At 29.8% G+C, this 15,241-nt stretch overlaps 1 protein-coding gene across 3 annotated transcripts in view; it reads right to left on the bottom strand.

Annotated features, from left to right (window-relative positions):
* Positions 1-317: 317 nt before the first annotated feature.
* LOC111625688 (semaphorin-5A-like) overlaps positions 318-15,241 on the bottom strand; it is a 52,834-nt gene continuing 37,910 nt past the window's right edge. For all 3 annotated transcript variants that reach the window (XM_023368917.1, XM_023368902.1, XM_023368910.1), the window contains exons 14-19: positions 10,762-10,929; positions 4,991-5,161; positions 4,535-4,909; positions 4,266-4,448; positions 2,992-3,144; positions 318-1,515 (exon numbers count right to left, since the gene is read on the bottom strand). In XM_023368917.1, coding sequence (XP_023224685.1) covers positions 1,211-1,515; positions 2,992-3,144; positions 4,266-4,448; positions 4,535-4,909; positions 4,991-5,161; positions 10,762-10,929 — 1,355 coding nt within the window. In that variant the 3' untranslated portion in view covers positions 318-1,210. The remainder of the gene's footprint in view (positions 1,516-2,991; positions 3,145-4,265; positions 4,449-4,534; positions 4,910-4,990; positions 5,162-10,761; positions 10,930-15,241) is intronic.

Here is a 15,241-nt window from a genome sequence, read left to right as displayed (position 1 = left end):
AATTAGCGCTAACCAGGATGCAGCAACAATGATATTATCTATAGGCAAGGAATAAAAACAAGCACGGCGCCCTTTGGGCCATCTTCCTCAAGGCTTTATTCCAAAATCAAGTAAAAAGAAATATATAAAAAATCTTGCAATTCGTTTCCACTTGTTAGCAACAAACTTTTCCCAATAATTTAAACATACGGACTATAATACTGTCATACTTCTTTCCTTTATTGTATCGCCGAAGAATAACACGCAGATTGTTCAATGGGACGCGATTTAGGAAAAAATTATTTTAAGTTTTTGGATGAATATATCGGAAACAAAGCGGCTAATAAGATAAAATTTATTAAGAAAATTTCGAAAGTTAGAACAAAATTTTAAAAAGGTAGACACACAAATACAGAAGACGAAAGTATGAAGTTCATTTCTATCCGGGTACAGAGGAAGTTCCGTTTCGTAATTAGCGAAAACGATAAATTACGACAAAAGATAAAAATTACAAAAACTGTACATTGGTTAAAAAAACGGAATTTTTAAAATATTCTTTGGCACCGTATAAAACTATTTACAAGGCCAAAGCGAAAAATTTTCGAAATTAGTATTTGCCCTCGTCGTTTTATTAATTAAAATAGCTTAACTTTTATTCAAATGACGACGTCGTTACGACCAGAAGCGGCGCGAATCTCGGAAATATAAATTTTATATATTTTATTATAGAATTAGACTTTCGTAACACGGCCGGAAATTTATAATATAGATTTTAAAAAATATTTTCTTGCTTAGAAAAATAAATTTCTAGCCTGGAATAAGAAAATACGAAGCGCAGACCGATATTTTGTTTGTGCCGATTATTTCGACTTAGAATCGCGTACCGTATTTACATTTCGGATAGAAAGTGGGCGCGTATTAAAGAAACTTTTTGGACGGATGACTATCGAAGCCGCGACTAAAAATGGTCCCGTCGACGAATAAAAACTGTGCTGAGCAAATTTTCTTAAGTCGATTCTCAAATCACAAAACTGTAGTCGACGCTTTTCCCGACTTTTCCACTTATTTGTACTTTCTTGATAATAGTTTCTTCTTTAAACACTCCTCCGCGCATTCCGACCGCGACTCCGATCTCTTTCGCGTTATTTAGAGCACCGAACGTAGCCAAGTCTCGACTAAATAACTGGGAGGGAACTCGGTCACTCGGGAACTTTCCGTTCTTTTTCGGTATTTAAAAATTATTATCTTGAAAGTTGGTCCTGAGAGACTTCTGTCGTTTAATCGTTGCTTGTTGATTATTTTTCCCGTTGGATCCGTTGGCGTTGAAGTTGTTGACACGTTCGTCTACGTAGATGTTTTCCACCCGAGATTTGGCCAAATTGCCCAAAGTGGTACGCGGTTCGGAGTTACGACGCTTTAGAAATAAATAAACGGCTGCCGCTCCGGCCAGACATCCAGCGATGAAACAACATACGCCGGCAGTAGCTACGTAACCGGGGTTTACACCTCCACCTGACGATGAAGTCCGACTCATTCCTGCAATAAAAATAAAATAATCAAAATCTTAAAGCGAGTTTTCGAGTCAACTTGTAATAAACGAAATTCAATTCCGTTGCAGCTAGAACTTTCTTATTTTCCCATTCCCGAGAAATTGCGGTTTAAAATATTGATCCCCGGTTCCTGAAAAGAAAGACGAGCAAGCCGGCCATAATATGGTCTTTCGTTACTAAACGGCATTTCTGTATAATGCCGTTTTCTATATTCGTTTTAAGCTGAGAGTCGTGCAAGTATATTTGGAAATCAGAAGAGATGGTCCTGTATAAAAGCGAAAAACCTGAATTTCTACAGCCTCGCAAATTCATAGTATACTTTAATAGTTAAATAATTAAAATATAATTTCGGTCTCTGTTGCGGAACGACCCATTTTAAAAGCTAAAATTAATCAAGAACTAACTCCAATCAAGAATATGTCAAGAAATTTTTTTCACTTTGGAAAGAGATACTGCCTCATGATTTGATTTTCCCCCTGTAATAATCAATTACAGAAGCAGGAGCAGGGAAATTTCTATACAGTATATACACCTCTTGAATTTTCTAACAACTATAATTGTAAAACTATTGTACACATTTTTATTACTTTACTGTGTGATTGTGTGTTTTTTCCTGGTCCATCTGTTTCTATATTATTAAAAATGTTCATATTATTGTAGACCTAAATAAATAAATCTACCTCCACTGCTCTTTTAATTGACTTCGAAAATAATTTTTGTCTAGACTGGGATTAAAAGTAATATTACTATTATTTCCTTTTATTAAAAAAGTAGTAATAATTATGAAACGAATTATTTAATTACTTTTCTTTTTTATAAATTTTGTAAATAAAAGAATTTAATAATGAATTACTCATCTGTGAACTGCACTTAAATATCAGAAAGATCTAAAATTAGGACAGTCTCAAAAATGTTTATCCATTTCATGAAAAATGACTTTACTGTATTTTATTACAGCTGAACAAACCACCTAAGCCATTCCTTGGCAGAATATAATAAATTCTATATACAATGTTTTAACAGGTTGAAAAATTTATGAGTATGTAACTAAAAAGCTTGTTAGACATGTAAATATATAGATTTTATCAGCAAGCAAATTTAAATAACATTCAGATTTTTAAAACCAATTAAGAAATAACAACAGTCTCGTAGCCAAGAATAAATCATTGGGGAGGCTAGAGAGGCAAGTTGAAAACATTGACTGACAGTTATCTAGCCTGCACTAGGTCTATCTACTGCAGTCTATGTGTAATAGAAAGTAACGCTTAAGTTTACACGATGAAAGCAAAGCATATATTACATAAACTGCATAGAGGCATTGCTGACTAAGCTGAGGAGTCTTATTCATTTCATACTCTCCTTTTTAGAATTATATAAATATTGTTTTCATATGATCTTGTAATAATAATTGTAGTAACAAAAAATTATTTATTATTATATAATTATACTGATAGAATCTTACCAATTTGTCCCAAAATACAAATTCGAATTTCTTTATTCAGACCTTGACACTGATTAGGATTTTCTGCAGTATATTTACATTTTCTTTCTCTGTACTGTTCCTTTTTCTCATCACATATTGACCAGCCAGACCATTCTTCCCAACCTGCTAAAGCTAGAAAATATATTCATTGACTAAATATATATTCTTTTTAATTTGAAATAAATCATTTCATACTAAAAATTTTTACTATTTTAAACTTATTTTAAAGAATATAATAATTTACATATAACAAGTATCTTTACGTATCTAGTATACTTAAAAAATTTCATTTTTTGTGTTTGGTATATAAACAATCATTATATAGTAAACAAGATATAAAATTCTTAAATTTTAAAAACAAAACATTTACATAAACTACTTTAAAATAATGCTATTTATTTTATATGTGGAAATATCCAGAAATATATTAAATTTGTGCTTGTGTAAATTATAGCAACAATGTATTTACTCTAATATAAGAAACTTAGAATGAAGATGAATTTCATCAATTTATTGATACATTAGACAGTAGGTTAAAAAATTTTAGGACAAAATTATATTAAGAACATATCAATAGGCAAATTGAGTTATGCATTTGGGATAATTTATATGGAAGCACTCTCAATACCTTTCAAAGAACCTTTTACACAGTGGTGGAAAGCAGTGTTGAGGAGCAATAGCATATATATTAGAGATTTAATAGGATTGCCAATTCCTTGCTCCTAGTTAGTATGGATATATTTCTGCAATTGCTTTCAACTGGTGTCAGGAAATGTCCTTGACATTTTGTATTGAATTGTTTGTTCAAATTTCTGCACCAGACTAAGCACTGTGTAACTAGTGCAAAAAGAATGTTACAACTTATGAAGGTTATGGTATTCTAAAACTACAGTCTTAGAATTGCAAGTATGAAAATAGTAATGTTTAATTAACTCTCTCCATTGTAAGACTATTAAAGGCATTACTGATTATTGATCATACACAATTACACTCTATTTCATAAAGTTGCTGCATCTAGTAGTGAAATGGAGAACTATATTTATTTGTATATTTAGTTCACAAATTTTCAGCTTAACCTTTTAAGTGATACAAAACAGTTTCTATTAATTTGACCAAGTATTTATAGAGATGCAGAGATGAACCAAACACCAAAAATGAATTTAATTTCTTAATATAATTTTAAATAATATATAATTAAAATTATAAAAACACATTTAATAAGAAATAAAAATATGATATTGTAGTTTACTAACCTTCACATGATATTTTATTGCATTCTCTTTCCATTTTTGAAATATCTTTGCATTCATGACCAGTACCTGAAGGAACTGGATTATCACATGTTCTTTCTCGATATTGAATTCCTCCATTGCAAGATGCAGAACATTCTGACCATGATGACCATTCTGACCAATCTCCATCAATATTAGCAAAAGCTATTAAAAGTTTATTTTTAAAACAAAATAATCAAAGCGCATATATAAGTAAGATGTTAATATTTTTACAAACACAATATTGTTACCTGCATCCAGACAGCTTGAGCCTCCTTCCACACAAAATCTTTCTTCTTTTTTCATATGACCAATCCTCACATCATTTGAATTGGGAACATTACATCGACAAGGAAAACGAAATCTTTGTTCAAAATAACCATCTCTTGTAATATTTAATTTTAACCAGGGTGTCCAATTAGTTACTTTTCTAACTTCAGGGCATTCATGTGTGTTGCAGTGACGATATTCTTGATTACAGCCTAAACACTCTCGACCTCCATACTGTGGGAAAGGATTATTGCAGTTTCGTTGGCGAGACTGAATACCTCCACCACAGGGAACATTACATTCTTCCCAACTGCTCCATTCAGACCATTGGCCATCAATTGGTGATGGACTTGGTTCTAAAGGAATTTATAATTTTTTAAAATTTAAATTCAATTATAAATATGTTATAAATTATAAAAATTTTCAATAGATAGTACCTGGACAAGAAGGATTATTGCAATACAATTCTTCTCTATCTGTACCTATACACACACGACCACCATAAGCAGGAGCAGGATTACCACAAGTTCTTTTACGAGTTTTTACAGCATTTCCACATGTTTGACTACAAGACGACCATGCTGACCAATCTGACCATTGTCCATTTTCTAAAAAAAAATACATTACAAAATATATTTTAAAAAATTTAGCATATAAAAAATAAAAACAATTTTCTAACTAGAAACATTAACTGATTTAAGTAAAAAAAATATATTTTAGAATGATTTTTAATCATTGATCATATCATTAAAAATGTATATTAACAAATAAAAAGTATAATTCTTTATTTCTTTCAGTTCTCTTATAAAATAATTGCTAATATATCAAATTTTTTTTAAAGTCTTTATGTTGAGTTCTTTTGTATAGTATAAGTTTTTTATCATAAGTTATATTTTTACTTTTTTCTTTTCTATTTTCTTGTATTTTTAAGCAATACTGTATTATTATTATTTACTTTTCAAATAGACCTTAAATAGAATAGTTACTTTTAAAATTGTTTATTATTAAATAGAAACAATTCTTTCAAAATTGATAAACAATTTTGATAAAAAGTTGATGAAAAAATAATAATGAATTTTAAGATAATTTTAAAATATGTTTAACAATTCAATGCCATTTCAAAGTATATTATACATCTACATAATGTGTATGGATTGTATAGAGTTTAATTCAACTAATTTCAGAAAGCTGCTTTGACTTAATATGAAGCTATTTTTATAAGATATTTTATTTTAACAGAAAAAATTATTATTGGAACAAAAATTCAAAAGAAAAAATATATCCTAGAATTGCTTAAAATATTCAGATTTTTTTAAGATTCACTTTTTTTTAAAAAATCTTTATTTAAATGTTATAGAAGTTCTATCAAAGAACAAGAAGAAAAAGTTAAGTCCATCAACTAATTGCCTAATTATTAGAAAAAATTTTAATATTCTATTCATGTTATTTTTCTATATCATGTCTAACTTATATAAATACAACTCCACTTACATTGAATTTTGTCCATCATTAAAAACTTAAAATAATTCATAGTACAATGCACAGATGTTTATTTTTATAACAGAACATAAAATATTATAAAGATATAGATCATACAAACAAATCAGAAACTCAGATTTCAGGAAAATATTTTGCTATTTAAATATGTAATTTATAATCTGCAGGGTGTTTGTAAAACATTTCTTTGAACTTCATTTAATATGTAAAGATTCTGCAACCACCATGAAATAGCATCACCTTTTTGGTTTATAAATGTTGCAAGGTATTGAGGCATGGAAGATAAAAACTTGTGCAGCAACTGTTTGGGAATTTTTTCCCATTCTTTGCTTAAATGCATACACAATTGTTCTAATGTGCAAAGACAGTGTTGCGACATCTTTCTTTTCAAAAATCTTCACACATTTTCTGTTGGAGACAGGTCCAGGCTTGATGCTGACCATAGGAGTACAAATATATGATTAGATTTCAGCCAGGTTTTAGTTTTTCTAGCATTGTGCAATGAGTGTTATCATGCTGGAGAATACATGCTCATCTTTGGAAAAGTTTACATTTTGATTTGCATAGATATTGCTGAATGATTAGAATATAGACTAGAGTTCACAGCACCATCAAAGAAATGCAAACCTCCAACTTCTTCTGCACTCATGCATCCCCAAAACATTACAGATTGTGGCTTATGGACTCATCTTGAATAATATGCTGGATTATTAGCTTCATCTTTAGTATAAATGACTTTATTGCCTATATTTCCATGGTTTACATGAAATGTTGATTCATCAAACAACAGAATTTTCTTCCAATCAACATTTGTCCACTTCAGATGAATTCTGGCCCAAGTGCTTACATGATTCCTTCATGAGAGGTTTCCCCTTAGATTTGTACAGCCTGTATTTGCATCATTGGATATATCTACATACTGTGCATGGGATATTAGAATATTCCCTTGCCAATTTTGTCAAATCTTCTATGGAAACTTGAGTATTTTGGGAAATATAACACCAAAAGGACTGCAGTTGTCTGGAACTGAGAGGTAGTTTTCTTCCTAAAGCTTTACCTGGATAAGTGTTTTCCATTTCTCAAAAACAATTTATGATTTCTTGGACTGTAGACTGAGATATCTTGCACAATACTGCATTGAGAATCCTTCCTTTATACTTCTGGACAATAATTTTCCTGATTATACCTGCCTTGCCTCTGACCATTTTTCACAGACATTAAATGAACCACTGAAGGTAATGTCTTTTATATACAATACATGTGACATAAGAAAAACTACAAGAAACGCCAGAAAATTTTCCAAAAATCCTTTCTAAATGAACTTTATTGCAATATTTTGCCAAGGAGTTTCAAGATTGCATAGAAAAGTATTTCAAACTAATGAAATCCAAGGTAATAAGTTATTGGAATAAACTTGTTTATTTATAAAAGCAATAATTTACAGCACTTTGTTTAATATGCATGCAAGAGTTTTTAAATTTATGTATATTGCTGATAGTTTAAATGGTGAATGAAGTCCATTGCAAACAGGATTGTATATTTGACTTGTTGAAATAAGAATGACTGTTCCACCAGCATGTTGTTTACACTGACATTATGTCAAAACAAAAATCTATCACTATGCAGCTCCACTAGGGGCAACAGTCAATGCAACATGCTATTTTCATTTTCATTTAAACAATCCAAATACATTAAATATCATTTGTAAATCAAAATGTTTCTTCTTGAATACTTAAATACAAAGCAAACTTCTTAAGAACTCAGTATGAATAAAGAATAAGCTTTATCATAAATAAATTCTTTGTAGAACTTTTAGTCAAAACCACTCCATACTTTTTTACTTGCTTAAGGTGCTTGGGTTTTTGAAATTTTAGTTATATTGTAAGAAATGAGCACTTTTTCATTCTTGTAAATTTTTTGGGTCATTTGAGCATATCATTACTGAATATAAAAAATAGTTTTATATTCTACATCAATATTTATAAAAACTACAATTTATGAATTATTTAAATATGTAAATACTAATTGTTTTTTGTTTATTTTGGCAACTTTCAGTTAATTTATCAATGTTTCAATGATCAATACTTTTAACTCCTTACAAATTACTGCTTATTTGTTGTAAATTAGTAATTTAAGTCATTTTGGTGCTTCTTCAAGCATTTCATAGTATATGTTATACAGTATATTTAATATATTTCTTATAAAGTTCACATATGACTATGTGAAAAAACACTTAAGAAAATTTTTTCCTGGCAAACAAACTTTTCAATAAATTATTATATTTAAATTATTAATCTCTTATAATCTATAAATACTGTTTCTGAAATATGTCATAAGATTAAATACTTATTCAATAATTTTAAAGAATGTCAACGAAATTTATATTCAAATGATGCTCATTCATGTTCTCATAATTTTTATGAATGTTAAAAATAGAAAATGCAACATACAGTAAAGCAATTATTAATTAAAATCAATCATTATCACTAAATAGTGAAATTCTGATTATAATATGAGAGGCATTCAAAAAGTAAATTCTGATCACATGTGCAGTTTGGAAAGACAGAATGAACCAAGTTATGTCAGAGCATTGTTGTATCAGAAGTTGAGAGAGAAATGTCAGATATATTAGCAGTACTCTCACATGTTTATCAGACATTTAATCTTATCAGAGAATTAAAATCCTGTCCAATTCAAGATAAGATCATAGTGTTTTGCTGGTTATTTCTTGAATCAGAGGTCAACAATAAATGCAGATAGGTATTATGAGATCTCAAAAAAACCTATTCACCTAATCAATAGCCAACAAGGCCTGCAAATTGGCTAAAACATCCTCTGGTGACATTACTAAAAAAACAAGTAATAATGACAATGTCACCAGAGGATATTTTAGCCAATTTGAATTATTGCAGAGGTGTAACCTCCATAAAAAGGTTGTCTCTGTAGATGAAGATTGTGTGTTGCTGGTGATTGTGAAGACAGGTGTTAGAAGATTTCTTGCATTATCTGTATTTTTATATTTTACTAAATGACAAAGTTTATGAACACAGTCAGAAAGTAATACTTGACTAATTGCATTGTTGTAAAACTAAACATTAGTACACTCCACCATACCTTTAAAATGCAGTCTACTTTGGATAGTTATCTAGCGTTTTTGGTCTAATTCATAGACCTTCTTCAGGATTGATGTAAAAAATTTGAACTTTCCCAATGGTAATTCCAACAACACACGTTCTACAATCTTCCGAAATTTGATTGCGCATGTCCATTTGCTCTTTATAATGCCGCCGCTTTCCATGCCAATGCTATTCTATTTGACTCTCAAAAATTTATATTTAGCCTCTTTTCTCTGTATTTATAAATGTGCCAGGCCTCTGCATACTTTAGATGTCGCCTGGCACATTTATAAATACAGAGAAAAGGGGCTAAATGTAAATTTTTGAGAGTCAAATAGAATAGCATTGGCATGGAAAGCGGCGGCATTATAAAGAGCAAATGAACATGCGCAATCAAATTTTGGAAGATTGTAGAACGTGTGTTGTTGGAATTACCATTGGGAAAGTTCAAATTTTTTACATCAATCCTGAAGAAGGTCTATGAATTAGACCGAAAACGTTAGATAACTATCCAAAGTAGACTGCATTTTAAAGGTATGGTGGAGTGTATTAATTAATAATGCAGTTAGAGATTTAATAACTAAACATTAGAGTAATTAAATAAAAATAAAACATTTTTTAGTTGTGCCATTTTTCTTGCAGTGATCTGTTTTAATTATTTAAAAGATACTGATAATTAAGTTAATAAAAACTGGATTATATTTTAAAAGAAATTATTAAAATTATATTCAAAACTGGCTTCTTTTAAAATTTTAAAAACATACACATATTAAGTACTTAATCTAAGTATTTTATTATTAATTTTACTAAATTTTTATAAAAATTTTAAAGTCCCTTTGGAATATTCTATAGCATTTTCATTAATAAAATGTAGTTTTTCCATTTTTGCCTCTTTTTATCCTGTGGGCACTATTAGAGGCTTTTTTCCAATTCTCATTGCTAGGTAACTTTAAGGGTAACCAGGTGATAATTATAAAACTGGACATATCCAGGATAGACTGCCCACAAAATATTTCTGGGATTAAATCTGGGTGAACAGCCTCAGATCATCCAAAGCAATGGACTAATGTCTTAACAATCTTAGCCATTTGGCATTTGTCAAATATTTATTTTAATTAGCTCTGTGCCACCTTTGATGACTACACTAATATTTTAATAAGTATCAAACTAAATGCCAGAAACTGTACACAAATAGTAAAACACCATGTCATTTTACGTTGGAGACTAAATTCCAGAGCAATGTGTACAGTATATCAACTCTATTCAATCAATACAGCCAAACAAACTGCTGGATTATTTATCAGACTAATCAATAAATTCCAGATTCAAATGCTTAAGAAAGTAATATTTATTCCAAAAATATGTGTTTATTTTATCTATGGTTATTTTTTAAGACAGCTTTATTTTCAAAAACACTGACAATTAATGTCAGTGTTTTTGAAAATAAAACTGAATTTTGAAAATAATTGAATATTTAAAGTTCTGACTTTTAACTTATTATGGCTTATTTTTGAATTAAATGACGAGTGGAATATCACTCACCAATTCCTAAGATAATATTAACTTAACATACTGAATCAATTTATGATACATACGAGTACAGTTTGTGACTTGAAATTTTATTCCAGTGCAAGGTTTTCCTCCATTAGATGGAGAAGGATTGTTACAAGAGCGCTGTTGACAGAAACACATATCTCCTGGACTATTTGATCCTACTTGAGCACATTCATACCATGCTGACCAAGGTCCCCAATTTCCATCAACTGAAAAATAAAAATTTAGTATTAATATTAGAAATAAAAATTAAATTTATAATAATTCATAACATGATTTGAATATGAAATATAAAAATTAAATTAAATATAAAAAGTCACATCAATAACAAATATATATATATATGATGTATAATTAAATTAAACCAATTTGTCCTGTGTTATGTGATCTGCTGCATATGAACTGTGATCACATGGTATGTGGTGTGATAGTGTGTAGAACAATCAAGAACAGGTTTATTATCTTCACAGAATATAAATATGTTTCAGATACTTATAAACATGGCTGATATTATTATTGAATGAATTATCTAAAATTTATTAGTAAATGGTTAAAGTTTTAATAGCAGGAGTGTCAACCAATTGAAATCTATTGAAGAAAGCATGCAGTTTATGGTAAGAAATGTGTAAATAAAAAAAAGTGATCCAATATGTGAAAGATTCAGAAACTTGAAAGACATATGGAAAACAAGACTTATGTAAGGATATATAATGCTCTCCTACAAAACAAGAATTAGCAACTCTTTGCAATAGCAGATTAAATATTGTATATTAAAACAGTTACATGATAAAAATAAAAATAGTTTCATTAGCACTTGAAGTTTGTGTGTATTTGTATGATAATTTTTAGTATTTTCAAAACATTTTCGTGAGTTGTCTTTCTTTGATGCCCCTCATTAGCAGGAGTTCTATTGCCTTGCTTGGCAGTTTAACAGTGATAGACAATGTCATAAATAGTCTCATATGACAGGCTCAATTGAGGAATGGAATGGTCTCTTGGCAATCTCTTTTCATAAATGCTTATTAAATGTTGTCATCTGTTTTGGTAGTACATTGTTTTTCTGAGCATGGTTTGTCTTCCAAAAATTCAGGTTTTTCAGAAAAAACTCAAACCATTTGTAGACACTTCTCTCCCTCCCACAAATCTGTTTTCTATAAGATGATGATAACATTATATTAGGAGACTAATAAACTCTGCATTCAGTTTCACTCATCACACAATTTCAGTATCACTAAGAGCAGTGACTCCTGAGAAACTATTTTTCTGTACACAAATTTTAGTTTTCTATAAGATTAAATATCATTTTTATGTTAAACATTTTCATTTATAAAAAAAAATGAGAAAACGCAATTAAATAATAAAAAATGAGAAAACGCTAATATAAATCACTCGAAGTCGGTCTAGGAAAGAGTGTTTTAATTTACTCGTCTATTTTTAGAAATTATATTTTTAGTATTCTTACCGATCCCATTGTTTTATATTTTTATATTTCTTCAACAATTATAGTACTTTATCAAACAAAAAATGGGGATAGAGGATTTGAGGCGACAAATACGAAGATTAACAATAGATATAAATTACTTCAAGTGTTTCTTGAGAGAAGAACACACGCCAGTGACACTTTGCTTACCTGCATCTATACGTTCAAGTATTCGACAGAGTGATATACAGAAAATAGAAAGAATGATTATGAAATCGGCAATTAAAATAAAAGGTAAAAAAATATTTTTGTTACGTAAAAAATTAAAGAAAATGAAAAGAATTAATGGAAATAATGTATCTATAGACTATAATTTAGATCCTTACTTATTTAATAAAAGTATTAAGTTAAAAAGTAAACTCGAATATCCTACTTATTTGGAAAAACAAGAATAATTAGAGAAATTGATAATTAATTGTACCAACGTAGTGATACCTGGTGACTTTACGAGATTTCTGTCGTGGGGATATAATACGAATCTTCCAATATATGCTAAACCATATCCGATAGTGGCTGATATAGAAAATGTTATTCAAAAATTACCTGGAAATAATGAGGAAAAGGCGATGTTACGGTCCAATATAAGTAAGGATTTGGAAAAGTATAAAGGTAAAAATGGTTTCATATCTGATAAAAAAGCAATAGAAATAAATAAAAAAGCTAAAAGGTTAATAAAATGTTTTGATAATAATAAACTTTCTATCCNCTACACAGTTAACAAAATCCACTCAATCATCTCCAATACAGTTCTGCAAGTGATAGGAAACAGTCACAACTGATTTATAGATTTAACTGTGTAGTAACCACTATAAATTGAGCAAAGGTTTCAGTAATGTCATTTTCACTGTAGTTCTCAAGTTTTGCATGTGAGACTGAAAAACTTCAAGAGTCTTCCTTACCTTGCATCAAGATGACCTTTCAACCCTCTAAGGTATGCTATTTGACACTGAAATAGTCACAGATGATTAAAAAATCAGAGGGTAGGGTTGGCTCTGCATTTGTAGTCTACAAAAGCCAAAGAGAATACTATTCTAAGTTAATAACTATTCTATTCTAATAACTAAGACTCTAGAACAGGCATGGCCAACATACGGCCCGCGGGCTGGATCCAGCCTGGCTAATGAATTTATGTGGCCTGCGATTAATCTTTCAATATTAGCTACTCAAGTCTGAATAGCTCGGTGAAAAATTCTAACGCCTAAAAAAGAAAAAAGGTCAACAACTCACTGGGCGTTTAGTTAATGCTCCATTACAAATCTCTTAAGTACGTCCTCTTAGTGCCCACAGGGTGGAAAGAGTAAAAGAAAAAAAAATCTCTTAAGTACAGCGTAGAATGTTGATAATGCATGATAATGTGAAAAACGTTTATGTACAATTTAATCTCTATGGACACCACACTGAGATCTCACACCACCTCAAAATCTTCCTAGGGCTGCCTCTGGTTCGGCCTGTGAAAAAAGTTCTCTTTCCAATTTGGCCCAGAGGCAAAAGCTGTTGGCCACCCCTGCTCTAGATCAAGACTGCTCTATCTATCAAATAGAACTCACTGCAATTCACTGTGCCATCTTATAGTGAGCCAAAGATGGCACAATATAATAAGCATAAAATAACTTATATTTTAAGATAGTCTGGTATTAATCTTATCTCTAGATAATAAGGAAAACTTGACTGTATTGCTAGGAACATATTGGATATCTTGCTTTCAAGCTCAAATGTATTTAATATTGACAGGATCATAGAACATCAAAGAATCGAGGAAATGGGAACACTAGCTCACTAAATCTGTTATAACTGTATCAGAATGTTTATCAGCTTACACTACTTCCAGCCTCTACAATTAATCTTCTAGGATATAATTTCTCTCTGGCAGCAAAGATGGAAGAAACTATCAGTTACACGTATCAAATAGTTCATGTAATCCATTCACATACAGCATTGCAACAAGTAGTATGAGACAATGTAATTCCTCTCAACAGTTCAATAACAACTTAAATCAATTTGGAAAGAACTCCAATCTTTGTAATGTATATGTTTTTATGGGATGGTGTGGAACACTCTAGATGCATTGCCTGGGAAAGTGGCTTTAATATCGATACAATTGGATAAACAAAGCAATGACATAGTCTGTTACAAATGAAATAGGCTATATTTATGCAACCCTATTAAAGTCACTTTGCTAGCCAATGCATCCTCTGTCTTTACACATCTAATGCTGGAAGATGCAAGTATATCACTTATCCCAATTCTAACTTTCTAACATTGATTTGCAATGTGACTAGTAAACTTTTAACAAATCTGGTCATTTATAAAATCACATCCATAACTACTTCAACAAGCTCAATATTATCTAATTTACAAGTTTTAGTCTAATTTCAGTGCTATTATCACTTATTTCAGGTAGGTTGCATGCATTTTGCTTGCAACCTTGTAAGTTAACTTATTGTTACCTTACTGTTTCCAGCCTTACTGTTACACAGTGTGTATTCTGTGATTCTTTATTATCCACTTAGCAATTATTTATCTCTGTACCATTCTCATTTTGACATAGTTACTTAGTTTTGTGTAAAACACCCAATTTTGCTTAACAATATTAGGCTTTATTAATAAAAATAAGATGAAGTGATTATGTAACAAGAAATGTAGCTCTGGGTTTTATTAAAATTGACAGAAAGGCTGACAAAATTTAACAATCTTTTTCTAGTACAAAGATTGCCTTTCTTTTTGAAATGTTTTATAACAGTTTTCAAATTTAAACTAATGGAATATTATAAAATTTACTTCAAAAGCATATGTCTGTAAAATAATTCCAGTGTATCCATGAATCTTTATAAATTATTTGAATAATTATAGAAATTGTTAAATAAAATTACAAGTACATTTTATTGTTTTACAAATCATTCTTCTAAAAAACATCTGTGTTATAATCATTACCTCTAATCAATATCTCAAAATACACATTTTCAATTATGTTAATATAATTAGTTCAATCGTTTAGATATATTAATTTAATCAAATTATAATTTTAGTAGTAGTAGTAATAA

The sequence above is a fragment of the Centruroides sculpturatus genome, unplaced genomic scaffold (genome assembly GCF_000671375.1).
Source record: "Centruroides sculpturatus isolate CEXI.00-Female unplaced genomic scaffold, Cexi_2.0 scaffold99, whole genome shotgun sequence".
Lineage (NCBI taxonomy): Eukaryota > Metazoa > Arthropoda > Arachnida > Scorpiones > Buthidae > Centruroides > Centruroides sculpturatus.
Note: the sequence above shows the minus strand (reverse complement) of the source record. Positions and strands in the feature narration are given on the sequence as shown.